Source organism: Taudactylus pleione, unplaced genomic scaffold, assembly GCF_031769625.1.
Source record: "Taudactylus pleione unplaced genomic scaffold, aTauple2 ptg000006l, whole genome shotgun sequence".
In the NCBI taxonomy this organism is placed as follows: domain Eukaryota; kingdom Metazoa; phylum Chordata; class Amphibia; order Anura; family Myobatrachidae; genus Taudactylus; species Taudactylus pleione.
This window is the reverse complement of record NW_028284409.1, coordinates 3,504,670-3,520,011: the sequence shown is the minus strand read 5'-3', so window position 1 is coordinate 3,520,011 and position 15,342 is coordinate 3,504,670. Positions and strand designations below refer to the sequence as shown.

General features: G+C 39.5%; 1 protein-coding gene across 1 annotated transcript in view; it reads right to left on the bottom strand.

Moving 5' to 3' along the window:
• Positions 1 to 9,552: 9,552 nt before the first annotated feature.
• The window catches only part of MTCL3 (MTCL family member 3), a 32,771-nt gene continuing 26,981 nt past the window's right edge, over positions 9,553 to 15,342 (bottom strand). Inside the window, exon 6 of the mRNA XM_088452128.1 lies at positions 9,553 to 9,755. Within this exon, the coding sequence (XP_088308254.1) occupies positions 9,645 to 9,755 (111 nt within the window). The 3' untranslated portion in view covers positions 9,553 to 9,644. The remainder of the gene's footprint in view (positions 9,756 to 15,342) is intronic.

Below are 15,342 nucleotides of genomic sequence, written 5' to 3'. Positions count from 1 at the left end.
CAGCCTAACAGCCTTCACATCCAGCCCCCATTCTGTAACTTTAGATCTGCTGGTATTCTGTATAAACAACTTCAAGTCCAAGACATTTTTAGCCTTTATAGTGTAGCTTAGAAATTCACGGGAACAAAAATGAACCCACGTGAATTTACATCAAAACTTTAATTGCTGCCAAGTTTAGTTCCAAGTTATATAAGATTCATTTTGTCTTTTAATGGGCGAATAGAATGCTCTTAACAGAGCTAAGAAGTGGAATGTGTTACAAGTTTGTTAACTTTTAGGGAAATTAAGCCTAACTATCTTACCAAGTGCGGACAAGATTAGTTAACCAGCTACTGTATGTTTAACTTTACAAAATATATTTTATGCAAATCCACATAAAGTACCTGATTTAAATCTGGATAAAGGAGCTGATGCAGAGATGAATGTAAGTTAGTTATACAGAAGGATCTTGTATGTTTTCATACTGCAGGTTATCTGTAGCTGAATGTACGCAACTACATGTGGTGCAGTGTCGTATACAACTCAGTTGCATCTCCATTGAAAAATGCAGTAACTGGGTGCTAATGAGGAATTTGTAAGTAGAGTTTAGGGAGGTAGTATCAATGGAATTGTAGGCTATTCAGTTGTGCGTATGGGTAATTATGCCTGTTTTCAGAGGATTTCTTGCAAGGATTGGGCTGGTGCCAGTAAGCACTGAAATTGATGACTGGTATAAAACCAAGCATATAGACAGCTAGTGCAGTAGCATAGATGCCCACAGCTCCTCGGCAAACGGTCAAATATCCAAATTTAGTCCCATGTGCCATTACTGCTGACTTGAATTCAATTCTGCATCGGCCCCGATGGGTGTAAATCTGCAACTGGCAAACATGGTGATGCAAGTGGTGGAAATGCAATTTTTTTTTGTGCATGTAGCACACACATACAGGGCAGCTCTGACAGAACACTCTTGGGCATATCCAATCAGCTGATTTTTGGCACTGACCAATTCGGTTAACGGTTGATACCTCACGCTTTAATTACCAGAGGGTGCAGTTTTCCTCCCAGCCTCAAGAGCTGCAAAGAATCAGTTGTGTGTTACCAGATGTTTTACCACACGGGGAAAAGGCTACATAATTGAATAGCTCCAGATGTGAAACCGAGAGCTTTTCCTGCGCAGTAAATCCAGCGTCTAATTGAATATGAGTTAGAATGCCCCCCCCAAAAAAAGTTTTTACATATTATAAATGTGCCCACTTGTGGAGCAAAATGGTTTTAGTCCTAAATCTAAATATGGCACAATGTCATATTATCAGGCAGGTCAATTCTTGGCACAATGCAAGCTGATACAATGACGAGCGAGTGCTTGAATAAGCGCAAGCAAGCTTAAACCCCTATGGAGGGTAGGGTTGCATACAATCACACAGGAGAATATTGGGTCAAGTTATTTTAGGGAATAGCCTATAGGATTAGTTAGGGGCGGGTTTAGGGTGGCAGACATTTTGTGGTTAAGACTAAATAGGATCAGCCTCTTTTTTATCGATTCCTTCCCGCCCACCCCAATAATTGGCTATTTTTTCTTTGCTGGATGGGTTTGTCAACCTCTAAGCAGCAGGAAAGAACGTCAGTCCAGTGGGTTTTGCGCAGCCATATTTGAGGTGCGCTCTCCATACCAATATATTAATTTAGTCTGAGCTTCCCTACTGGGGGGCAGGGGCACTGGCTGACTGGCCGGCTCCATTATAGTGTATTGGTGGGAGAGTTGGAGCCTGATAATTTTTATTGGTGACGGGCATTTGGCTCAGTTACTCAAATGTCGTGGACATTACTTTGGGCTTAAGACGTAATGTCACTGAGCAGCTGGTCGTTCTTTCTTGCTGCCACCATACTGAATTTCATTGTTAAATTTAATAAATGGTTGACCAATTTAATGGCATTTTCACTGTGTCTGTGTCGTTATTTTTAGTTAAGTTTATAGGTCGTTTCTTTATGTATTTAAGTTAAGTGTGAGGGTAGTGCAACCTCACTTCTGCCTATATGGAGTTTATCAATTAAGTAACATATTCTATATATGTTCTTACCTTAATAGGAATTGTGGATTTATACAGATAATAAACACAGCATGAAAACTTTGCTTTCATTTTTAATTTTATTTTAAGCAGTAGTGCACGCAATCTCCCTAAATGTATTCTAGCATGTGGAGAAGCAGGCTGTGTGGCATGCCAGATTATATAACATCAGGAAGAAAGGACAAAATAAACGTTGGAAAAGTGAGGTCGTTGTTAGAGGCGAGATAGCTCAAACCGTAGAATAAAAAAGAAAAAAGATGAGGTCAGTAAATGCATGGCTATTCCCCAAAACAGAAAGTGCAATAGGCATTGCTACAAACAAGAATACATCAATAAATTGTCAAATGCCTTTTGCATCACTCTGAAAAGAACAGTATGTTTATTATATGGCAGTGTGCAAGATGTTCTTTCCCCATAAAATAAAGTAGTCTGAAGATCCTTATTAAGAGAGTATTCTCTGAAGGGGTCATCTATTAAAGGTCAATTTTTAGCTATAGTAATAAAAAAGCAATATTTTTTTACCAAAATATGTCTTAAGTCAGGAGTACAGAGCTTGACCATAGTGGCAATAAATTAAACCAATATTTTTAAAGAAGCCAAGTATAGTGTTATCTGTCCTTGACATTTGTTCCTGCACATAGGACATACGCGGATTGTATATTGCAACTACACACTAATGTCGTGCGCTGGGTACTCCTGACTTAAGACACATTTTGGTATTATAGGTGGTTACCACCGCAAGACTGACAGATCTTGAGCGCATAAGCGCACAAAACACCTAACCTGTATAAATATTTTTTTACCGGTTAATTTCCTTATCAAGGAGTCTACTGAAGGCAAATCAACCTATATATCAGCAGTTTTCCAAATCCTCCATCAAAAAAACACCAGATAAGCAAAATAACTATGGGGCCTATTCATCATCGATAAATGGCCCGGTAACCATGCAGAAACACTAGTTTCCGCATATTTTAGTTACCGGGCCATTCATCATCAGGGGTCCCAAATGGACCAACTGAAAGATTTTGGAGTTTGCTTGCGAGAACAAGCGCCATCTTCAGACGACAGCGCTTGTTCTCGGATCCTATGGGAAGGAGTTCCAGAGATGCGAAGAGGGGTCCGACCATTTTCTCACTACCACCCCGAGGTCACGCATGCATAGCCGCCTCGGGAAGAGGAAAGTAACACATCTACTTCTGTAACTGCGATACTAACCGAAGGGACAGCTACTTTTTGGAGCAGCTGTCCCCGCACCAGAGCCATGATGAATTGCTCCGGGGCAAAGTTTCCCCTGCTGCGAGTTAGATACTTAAGTATCCCTCGCAGCGAGATCATATGGCCTCCGATGATTAATACATTTGTCATTGATAAGTATAGGAGAAGTGAATTTATGAAATTGGTTCTTCAATCTAATAATGTTTTCAAGTGCTCCAAACACTAGAGAGTAGTTCCAAACCTGTGAGATGAAAAAGACACACTTTTTTGTATGTAAAAGCATAAAAATGAATGGGACCATTCATTACAATGTTGTTTCCACATATGTGCTAATTTAACTCCACTAAAGTGAATGTGAAAGCTCCATAGCCTTCTGTCTATTTGTCAGGATGGCAAGAATATTCATATAAGTAGTCCAATTTTCTCTTGGTGATCCCTAGCACTAATCCAGCATAGTTAAACTCTCCATTAGATCAGTGAACTTGTCTAGCATTGGCCACAGGCCCATTGTAAACACATGACTTTTTAAACTCTAAAGCTGAGTACACACTAAATGATATATATTGTACGATATATTTTTCCATCACGGATCAGAACGATATATCGTAAACATTGTATAGTGTGTAAGTCCGATTCGTTGTTCATTGCATTTTCCAATCTGCTGTTCTGCACAGCAGATGGGACGATGCAATGAACGATGCAGTGCTGTAACATGCAGCATGTAGCAACACAGTGTGCCGTTATACACTGGATAGTGTAGTGTGTATGGTGCAAGTGATGTGTTGTTACATCGCATTGTACCGTCGCTGGGTATACACATCATATGGATCTTAGCGGGAGATTTATCAAATCTTGGAGAGAGATAAAGTACCAACCAATCAGATTCTAACCGTCATTTTACAGGCATTTCTAAATAAATGACGGTTAGAAGCTGATTGGTTGGTACTTTATCTCTCTCCAAGATTTGATAAATCTCCCCCTAAGATCCTCCCCGGCTGTAGGCTGATCTCAATCTACCCCTGAGTCTCTGGTGACTGGTGTATTTCTTCCCCTGACTTTGATACTTCCCTCCTACCAAAGATAAAGGTGATCAGAACAGGTGCTCTGATTTGACTGTCTACAAAGTCTCATTACTGTCACACCCTGTAGACTGCTAGCTGTGAGACAAGACCCTCTGCTAAACACATGTAGTATGTCCCTCACTTTGCCCTATTGATTCATTCTTTAGTTAACATCTGGATTATGCTCAATATTGAAAACACACCATTGGAATAATGTAATTGTAATCTATAATAATCAACGTGATATAAAATTAGTTAAATACTTACGATTCTTCATTTCGATTCTGTGTTGAAAAAACAGTTATGCACTATGGGAGCACTGTGGTAAAAATGCACTATTAGATGGAAATCACCTGACAACTATGGAAGTGCTGTTCATAGATTAGAGTGTTGTGAAATTCTCAAAGTAGCCAAACACTGTGCAATTATGCTGTCAAACAATTGAATAGGTGGACAATTTGACTAGACATATTAAAGACTACAAATAAACAGATGCATTTGTATTAGCATTAGGCTGAATGACCAGTTGACAAAGGGCAATTCCTGCTTCCAGGGCAGAGGTAAGAATGTATACATATGCTGAACAGACTTGTTGACCAACATGATTTTATATTTCCCTTTCTCGAGTCCAATATTCCCGTGGTCACCTTAAGGCAGGGGTCTTCAACTTTTGGCCCTCCAGCTGCCGTGGAACTACACATTCCAGCATGCCCTGCAACCGTTTTGATATAACAGCATGCTAAAACTGTGGCAGGGCATCCAGGGATCTGTAGTTCCACAGCAGCTGGAGGGCCAAAGGTTGAAGACCCATGTCTTAAGGCGATGAGCAAGCCAGGGTAATGATGGCAGTATACATCTTAACTGCAGATGGACAAAGGAAGGACATTTAAATGGAAGTTCACATATTTTTTTTAAATTCTTATAGCTCACTCCCTAAAGACATAATTGCTAATTATTGTTTTCAACTTCTGCCATCAACAGCTTGAATACCCTGTATATAAATCTTGTGGAGATTCGATTAGCCGCAAGGTTACGTCAGAACTTTGTGTGCTAATATAACGTAGCTTACCAGGCAAGTATATATTGCTTAAAACACAGTAGAAAATGCACCAGCGCTTCACATACACTATTAAGGCTGCAAGAAAACTACATAGGAGAAGTCTCTATTCCTCCAAATAAAAGTCACACGAATATATAGAGATATAGTTCTTGCGCCACTAGAAAAAGTCACCAAATATTCCTCTGTAAAATATAGGGAATAGGTCCGATGATATCAGTCACCAACGTTTCTTGTACAGTATTACTGTCTCAAATCTTCTTATGGCCCAGGATAACACTTTAATGAATATTCCAAAGATCTGTTTATAGAGACATTGGAAGATTCTGAGTTGTGCGCAACGTTGTAAGCAGCCGAATCTAGCGATCTTTCACTTAATGTGCACGCGTCCCGACTGCTAACACATCTTAATGAACATACGCATGTCTCTCAGCCATTTCTGTGTGGATGCTAAATGGGTGTATCTGGTAGGAGACAATGAGAACGCACGCCAGGATGGTGTATAGCCAGGAGTAGCTCTGGCTATACACCATCCTGGCGTGCGTTCTTATTGTCTCCTACCAGATACACCCATGGCTATACACCATCCTGGCGTGCGTTCTTATTGTCTCCTACCAGATACACCCATTCATTTAGCATCCACACAGAAATGGCTGAGAGACATGCGTATGTTCATTAAGATGTGTTTATTAGTCGGGACGCGTGCACATTAAGTGAAAGATCGCTAGATTCGGCTGCTTACAACGTTGCGCACAACTCAGAATCTTCTAATGTCTCTATAAACAGATCTTTGGAATATTCATTAAAGTGTTATCCTGGGCCATAAGAAGTTTTGAGACAGTAATACTGTACAAGAAACGTTGGTGACTGATATCATCGGACCTATTCCCTATATTTTACAGAAGTATATATTGCTTGTTTAGCTTACACTCCATAGAGATGCCAGCAAAAAGTCAAGTCTTCCCTCCTGTAATTTCCCGTAATGTGAACAGACGCACATTGTGCGAGGTTCTGACGGGTCCTCATGCTTAAATGAGATTTAAATGAAACTCCCTGTAAAAATTTAAAATTCATTTTAAATACTAGTAGTATGGGCTCTATCATCCACCCCCCTTACCTATACATTACAATATGATTTGACAGACAACCACTAGCACTATTTGCTTTTACTTTGTGGGAGCAATTACTCTATTATAGAAGCAAAAATTATTACATGGTCTTTATCAACCACAGTACAACCACAGTACAGCATAAAGAATAACAAAAGTCTGATTCTCGTATCAATTATCTAATGGAAGATATGATTAAAAATGCACATGGGTATCTACTTTCATACTGTTTAGTATATACCTGAGATGAGGATAATATAAAAGACAAAGGCCCTCATTCAGAGCCGTTTGCTATTTGCGTTCGTTCGTTCAAAAACAAGGGGTGGCTATGCAAATGATCCGTTCGCACATTGCAGTCTGTTCACACCTCTAAGTCTGAACGAGTGAGCAAAACATACGCTCGTTTATTTGATAAAAACGCCCCCTGGCCGCTCGCACCATACGTCATGTCCGCTATTTATTAGATTCATCGAGTACATCGAACAGGATAAGAACTGCTCGCTATTCTTGTGGTTGGTTTTTTCAACCGCTATTTTGCAAGCAGTTCTGAGTTAAAAAAAACCAAGTGACGTGGTCATTGACGCTGCTGTATTAATTATGCACACCCATAAAACGCCCGTTTTGACCTTTCAGCACGCCTGCGAACGGATCTCCACTCCCCGTTTTCAAGCACCTTCCCCTGTTACCACCCACATACGCCTCATTCTGTCACTCAAAATAGCAGGCACTCGCTATATTACGTACAAATGATTTTCGGCTGCACTGACCGGTTCGCGCATGCGTACTAAAAACCGTACGCATGCGCAGATATGCGAACATCGCTCGGAACGAGCGTACTGCCGCTAGCGAGTGGCTCTGAATGAGGGCCTAAGCGCAACACTATTTGTGTAAATGTAAACTGTGAAACTGACCCCAAAACATGATGGAATATTAAGATTTCATAACAAACACAAGTGAATATATTACATGAATTCCGAACACAAAAATACATGTCAATTTTTTATAAAATTTAATAAATGATATGTACTCTGTGTAGAATTACACCTAGTGGTATATTTACTAAAGGTTGATTTTAATCTATTTAAAATCGATCAAAATCGATGTTTTGTTTCTGGGGTTAAATCACACATTTACTAATACTTAAACAACTAATTCAAAAGTTGACTGTTAGTAAATGTGTGATCGATTAAAATCAATTAAAATCGACCTTTAGTAAATAAACCCCTTAGTATAATCTAAGAATAACAGATGTCTCAGAATAGACCAATGACTAAATGTACAAGACCAATGATCACAAATTTCTGAGGTGTCTTCTTATATCCGTATAATCTACTTGCTTTGCATGGTATCCTGTCAGAATGTCAGCAGTCAGAATAACAACACCAGAATGTCAAAATGTGAAAGTCAGAATGGACGTCTGTATATGAAGCACAACAAAACTTGGCGGCCGCTGCATTGTAGCATTTCGTGAAAAGATTCAGGGGTCTATGTACTAAGCAGTGATAAGTGACAGAGTGAAAAGTGATAAGTCTGTGATAAGTGCCATCCAATCAGCTTCCAACTGTCATCTCACAGGATGTGTTTGAAAAATTACAGTTGGGTGCTGATTGGCTGGCACTTATCACAGACTTACATTCCTGTGTGACTGGATCATGCAGCCCACCAAGAAACTCTGCATATTGCAATATATATAGCACCTTTCCTTGTGTATCAATGCCTATTTCCCTATAGACTGTAAGCTTGCACGCAGGGCCCTCTTACCTCTATGTCTGTCTGTTATTACCCTGCTTTGTTCTATAAATGTTTCCAATTGTAAAGCGCAATGGAATATGCTGCGCTATATAAGCAACTGTTAATAATAATAATAATAATACTTATCAGTTTCACTCTGTCACTTATCACTGCTTATAGTACATAGACCCCTCAGACTCAGTCGAACACAGATATACAAGTGTCACATATCAAATTAATCAGTGCAGTTTCCTAAAGTGGTTTTCCCAATAAAACTGCAACTAACATGCATTTTCGGGTGAAAAAGATACGAAAAAGACATAGGTTGAGTCGTGTGAGCCCTGGCGTGCCGAGGAGGGGTGTGGCGCAACTGCAACAATAGTGTATGAGGACACATATCTAAAATGAAATGTCAACATGATACATTATATTGACATTTTACATGTCAACACCAGAATGTTGACAGTACATTTTAGTCTTATATTTAGTTTGATTAGGCTTAAATATGCAAAAAATATGGTATGTTAACATTTTGTTGTCGAAATGTAAAATGTCAACATAATGCATATGCTGACAGTTTGACCACGTCGACAGTTATGGGTGTCGACATATTACACGTCGACATAACGCCCACGTTGACATTCAGAACAAGTCGACATTTTCATGTTGATATTCTGAATGTCGGCTTTTCATGCCACACCCTTTGGACTTAATGACACATTACTCTGTGTTAATATTTCTTTAAAAACAAATTTTAGCCATTCTGATTTAATGTCCATTTCCATTGTGATAACAGAGAACCATCAGAGTCTGTACTCCCTAATTAGTATAACCTCTGGAGCAGAGTAGTGTGACATTGCAGGAATTACAGTAATTAGTGAGATTACACAATCATTTCCATCAAGCTGAAAACTTCTCAGAGTCATTTGCTTTAAATGTGTTCTTTCTTTAATGTGCCAAGATGTCATTGTTTGGTAGCCATGCAAAACTGTTTCAATACCAAAGCAAATAGCAATGTTCCCATCCTAATTCCATTTTGCATGGATTTACTGAGGAATTTCCTCCAAGTCTTGCTTCATGACTCAAGTGCAGGGTGTGTCAGTGAATAAATGTTACATGATTCCAAAAGCATAACAGATGTTGGGCACAGAGTTGTGCACTTTCCATGCCCTCCAACGACTATTCAAATAGCAATATATATAATATTTTGTTTCTTCAACAATAAAAGATATGGGAGACACATTACTCACTTGTAGTAGCTGCGGGAAAATGTAGCATTGGGTTATATAAATAGTCTTCAGTGTTTTCTGTAACTGTAGCTGGAGCAGAAACTATATTTCTTTTACTTCTTATCTCGGTGAGTGGACAAAACAAACAAAACTGAAAATAAATAACTACACAAAACTGAAAAAGGTGGAAAGGGTTACAGGACAAAAAAGAGGGTGAAAAGGAAGACAAGCTTAAATATAGTTGTGTAGGAAAGAGAAGAAAATAATACTAGGATGAGGATAAGTAAAATAATAGGCTGGAACATCTGGGAAGGTAAATACAGAGACAGAAAGATTTATTCACTCACAGTGCTGCCAGCAATACACATGTACAAGTAACAGTACTGCATCTGAAATGAACTTCTCAACCCAGATACTGTATGTATTATAATCCACAGGATAATTCATTTGTGTTTTGTTTCTGAGTTGGAAATATAAAACAGGTCACAAAACAATTCAAACATCCTAAAATTGGTTAAAACAGTATCATAAATACAAAACAATGATCATTTACACTAACATAGATCTGTGCTGAATTGACTTTAGATCTAGACGAAGATCCCAGTTAGGTTTTTAAAAATGTTTTAGCTCAGCTTCAACTAAACATGTAAAATAATAATGTACTATCTGGGGATAATGCATAATAGAAAGTCAAGCTATGTCCAGACTGGAGTTTATACACTTTTATAAAAAGGCTATAAGAGCGTTACATAAAGAATCATCTAAAATGTCAGACTTGTGTCAGGGCCTTTCACATCGCCTTAATAACCCGGGTTATTCCCAGGTTATTGCAGATTTGGTGTCTTTTAACTCAACCTGGGTTGCCCATGTTAAAACAGTGTGATGTCATTTTCAAAGGATTTTATTGGCTCACAATTATGAAGACGTTTTCGGTAAAGGAGGGGCTGGGTAATGCTTGCAGTGCAGATGACTGTGTCACAGGTCTGCTTAATGCAGTATGGCCAAATGCATTGGCACACAGCTCAAAGAACTTCCAGTCCATGCGGGCAGCACCACTGCGATATCTATTGTGGTCGTTCACCTTATGAAATTGCTTCTTCAGTGCCTTCAGCTTATTGACGACCTGCTGTTGGGTCCTGATGAATCCAGATGCAGCCAATATTTTGCTGATGTTGCGATAAGTTATCGCATCCTTGACAGTGCCATATTTCTTCCTCATGTCTGATCCGCTGCAACTCCATTACTTCTTCATCACTCCAGTTTGCCACGATTCCTCCACAGTGAAAGTGCAGTATAGTACACTGTACTGTCTGTATATAGCTTATTATTAGCTGCCTTTTCCCCAAAGTGTGCAAAGTGTGCAGTGCAGGACAGTAATGTAAATACAGAGACGTGCTCTGTGTGCAGGCTGGTCAGCTGACTGGAAAAAGCCAATCAGCACTATTTTCTCAGACCCTGGTCAAATATCCCGGGTCTGTACCATTTAAGAGCCAAATAACCCTGGTCCGACCCATGTTTAACCCTCCTTTTAGCCCGGGTTGAAATACCAGGTCGGTCGACCAGGGTTATTCATTTTGGTGCTTTTTAAAATCACGTCGACCCGGCAATAACCTGGGTTATTTTGGCAATGTGAAAGGGGTATTACTGTACCTCCCTGCCCTATCTACCTACCAACCCTAAAGATAATGTGAAAACATGCTCAGACCACTAGTGGATGTGAACAGCAGTGGAGTTGTTATCTTGATAAGCTGGTTCTTGTTCGTATGTGATGTCAAATATAAGCAGGCTATAAATAAATACTTAGCAACTAGTGCTCCTTTCTTCATGGGGTAACTTTACTAAGAATCGTGTCTGGCCCTGTATTCAACACGCTGGGTATAGCATGGACATGAGCGAGTTTGTTTCAAACAAACTCACTAATTTACTAAGAACTGTGTCTGTCGATGCTCTATGCAACCAGATTTGAAAGTGTGTGTGCTCAGCTGGATTTGGACTGAAAACAATAGAACTGCCTGTCAGCAGTGTGTTTAAGAGAGGCACTGCACAGATTACTGTGAACTATGCAGGCTTCTGAGTGTTATAACTTAATGAAAGGGCTAAAAAAAATGGCGTGGGGTCCCCCTTCCAAAAGCATAACCAGCCCTTGATGCCACACTGTGTGTCTCCCTGCTGTAGTGTAAGCCCCCCGGCTGGTTTAGCCCGGTGCTAGTTAAGGAAAAAAAGGGGGAAAACCATGTCGGTGTTCCCCCAATTTTACTCTACCAGACCGCGCTCAGAGGTCCAGGGCTGGTTATGCTATTGGGGGAGGGCCCACGCAAATGTAATAACTTATTTTAACCCTTTCATTAGTTTATTACACTCAGAAGTGCACAGATCACAGTGCTCTGCACACGCTTCTGCTAAACATGCTGCTGGGGATGAGGACTTTTTCCGGCTTCTATTTGTCCCGAGTTTGCTCTATTTACGATCGTGTTAGCAGACACGATTCTTGGTAAATCCCTGTGTTGTACTCCTGTCTACGGAAAGTACTTGTGAGTTTGGATGACTTCTATTTATGCTTTCAGCCGAGTTTTGCATATAGATTTGTGTTTTAAACACCCGTGTTTGCCTTTAGTAGATCTCCGTGTTTGAAAATCAGGGGGGACTCTCACAGAAATACTAACCCGACCAAACCCGATTCTTAGTATAATTACCCCCAGGTGTTCTAATATATATATTTATATATTATATAAAGCCTTGCAATACTCTCAGGGCTGCACCAAAGGGACAATATAGTTATTTTTAATTTCTAGTTGGAACACCCCTTTAAGTTTAAAGCAATTACATTAATTAACTGGCGTGTTAGTAAGTCCAACATATGCACATCTGTATTTTTAGGTTAAGGGGCCAATATATCAGCAATCAATTGGAGCAATTCTGCACTATAATGATTGCGTAAAAAAATTGCAATGTATGGGGTTCTCAAATCGTAGATTCCACCAAAAAGTGACTGGAATTGGTGAATCAGGTTGTCCAACATGTTGAAATTCACAGACCAATAGGGGCTGTAAATTGCTAGTGTATGGTTAGTGTTCCCGCTAGGCTGTTTTAGCTAAAACAGGCTGCCCTGAGCCTTCCCCACCTGTGGGCCGCAGTGTCCCAAGGGTGGGAAAAGTTATAGTGACAAATCACCGCCCGGTAAATATATGCCGTACGCATGTGCTGAGCATTTCTTCACCGTGACGGGAGAGCTTGGGGGAAGCCCAGCACCTCTGTAAGTGCTAGGCACGCCCCCAAATGTGACAAATAGCGGGCGTGTCATAAGGACATATCCCTCCCCAACCGGCCACGCCCCCTTTTTGTGAGCACGCGCAGAAGCTCCCGGCTGGCAACCCCAGCACCCTACCCTGCTTTCTAGCAGGAACACTATATGGTTACAATCAGCTAATTTGCAGACCATTACTAGTACTGTATTTTACTATGAAAATGATCTGCTAATCACTGTAATATATCTGCAATGTATGGGTGCATATTCATGTATTGGAGGATTGTTAAATCAGGGGAAAAAAAACAGTTTTGGTAAATCCTTTTTTCTGATTACTGATGTATGGGCCCATTAGTTTCACTTGTGCACAAAATTCCATTTTCTGTTAAAATGCTTACAGGATTTTTCATTATATCATCAGCTTTATGTTGCTTTTAAACAGTACACTTTTATAATAGTGATGACTTCTAAATTATATATACTTTAGTTACAATATATTGCTCTATTACAAAAAAACATTCTAGTGTAATAAAAATCAGCATAGTTATACAGCGATGATATGATAACCAAAAATGTTATCGCATTTATCTAATGCAATCTTTTACATAAATAAAAATCATGAATAATAAATTAAAGATTTTTTTCTGCACTGGTAAAATAAAAACATATATCGTTAATTAAACAAGCATTGCCTCATTATAAAGATAAAAAGTTATATTTGAACATAACAAATTGTAAAGATAAACTTACGTTAAAATGGACCTGTGACCAACAGACATCCATTAATGTGGGCTGAACCAATATGTATAAGTGTAACCTATCTATTCCAATAATTCATGAATATAAGTCAGGCAATGATAAATTAATATGTAGCTTACTGGTTCAGCCCACAATATGAATACTTTATTTATACTTTTTGATGCTTATTTGCTTAAATATACTTAGCTTTATTATTTTGCTCTCTCCTCAACATTTCATATTAGTTTAATCCTAGTGCCAGTGAAATTAGTATTACTCCGTAAAGTCCAGTGGGTATATTTACTAAAGTGCGGGTTTTTAGAAGTGGAGATGTTGCCCATATCAACCAGTCAGATTCTAGCTATTATCTTCTAGAAGGTGCTAAGTGTTAAGTAGAATCTTATTAGTTGCTATGGGTGTCGAAGCTAGATTATTGGCTGAGACAAGATCAGTTTAAAATTGGATCGCAGCGACGCCATCTTGCGACTGGCCATAAGACGCCATCTTGGAAATGAAATCGCAAGACGCCATTTTTCGAATGGTCGCCCAAGCGCCATTTTAGATAAACTCACACTTTAGTACGTGTGCCGATATTACTATTAGCATCATGCGATTGCATCTTACACCATTTCTCATACACACATTAATACGCACAATTGCGCAGTTGACTAGTCGCATATTAGCGAATGCATAAGATCCTGTATGAAAACGCTGAATATTAGCTTCATGCACACGCATCTGCCCCAAGTTAACTAGCGTTTTTACATCAAACCCCACAAACTCACACATTACATATCCACATACAAGGTTCCATAAGCTTTAAGGTATAAGAATCAAGTATGCACATTTACTATAATTGCTATGAAATAAAGATTATTTTGTAACTAAGGTTTTATACGTGATAAATAAGCCATGTTTGGTATTGTACTGATGCATACTCTCTCAACAGTATTCCGGTAACATCAATGTAGAGATCGCAACAGGCATTCTCAACTTATGGACCGCAGAGACTTCAGCAACAAAATGTACATTATATGACCAACTCTTAGGATTTGCATGAGGCGGGAAACCAGAGACCACCAGTTGTTAGAGGCTGGACTGTGTCTATTTGAACCAACCTGTTAGATGCCTTGTAACATATGCCCTCTCCTTTAGGACTAATGGTATTAGCAACAAACTTCTCTATTGTGTTGTCTATTTCTGGGGGGGTATAAATATGTGTGCTCTGACCCTGGGTTTCTAGTCTTCATGCTGAATGCTGATTGACGAGGGGTTTCTTGCTGATGCCTACATCTGGTCCAGAGCGCTGCGTATGTATAACTGTACTTGGGTCTGTATAATTCCTTTGCGCTAAATTATACTTATAACTAGCGTGTAACTGACTGTACTTTTACTTGAATAATACTTTGTGCTTTGGAACCACAGGTTCTAGGTCTGGAGTCTTTATTTACTGTATAACTGCGTACACAAAATAGCGTCATCCTCAGAGGTTTATAGGCAGGATATCAGAAGGTATAGGCAGGGGTGTATAGAGGTTCAAAGACAGTATCGTTATGGGCAACATATCCACTTCTAAAAACCTGCACTTTAGTAAATACACCCCCAGGACTGTACTGACAAATAACGCTGTGCTTGGCAGAATTTAGTTCTCAGATCTCCAGTGCACAAATTGCCAGCTGCACTGCATGATACGTCTGTCAGATTACATAAAACCCTATCCAAATTGTATAGAATCCACCCTTCACACTAAACCTCCCAGCCACATTCAGCATTCAGATTGCACTGAACCCTATGTACATTACACAGATCACCCTGCATAGACCCACCATCCACACTGTACAGACAACATTACTGAATAGACCACCTACATTGCATAGACAACTTCCATATATATTGCACAGACCTGAAAC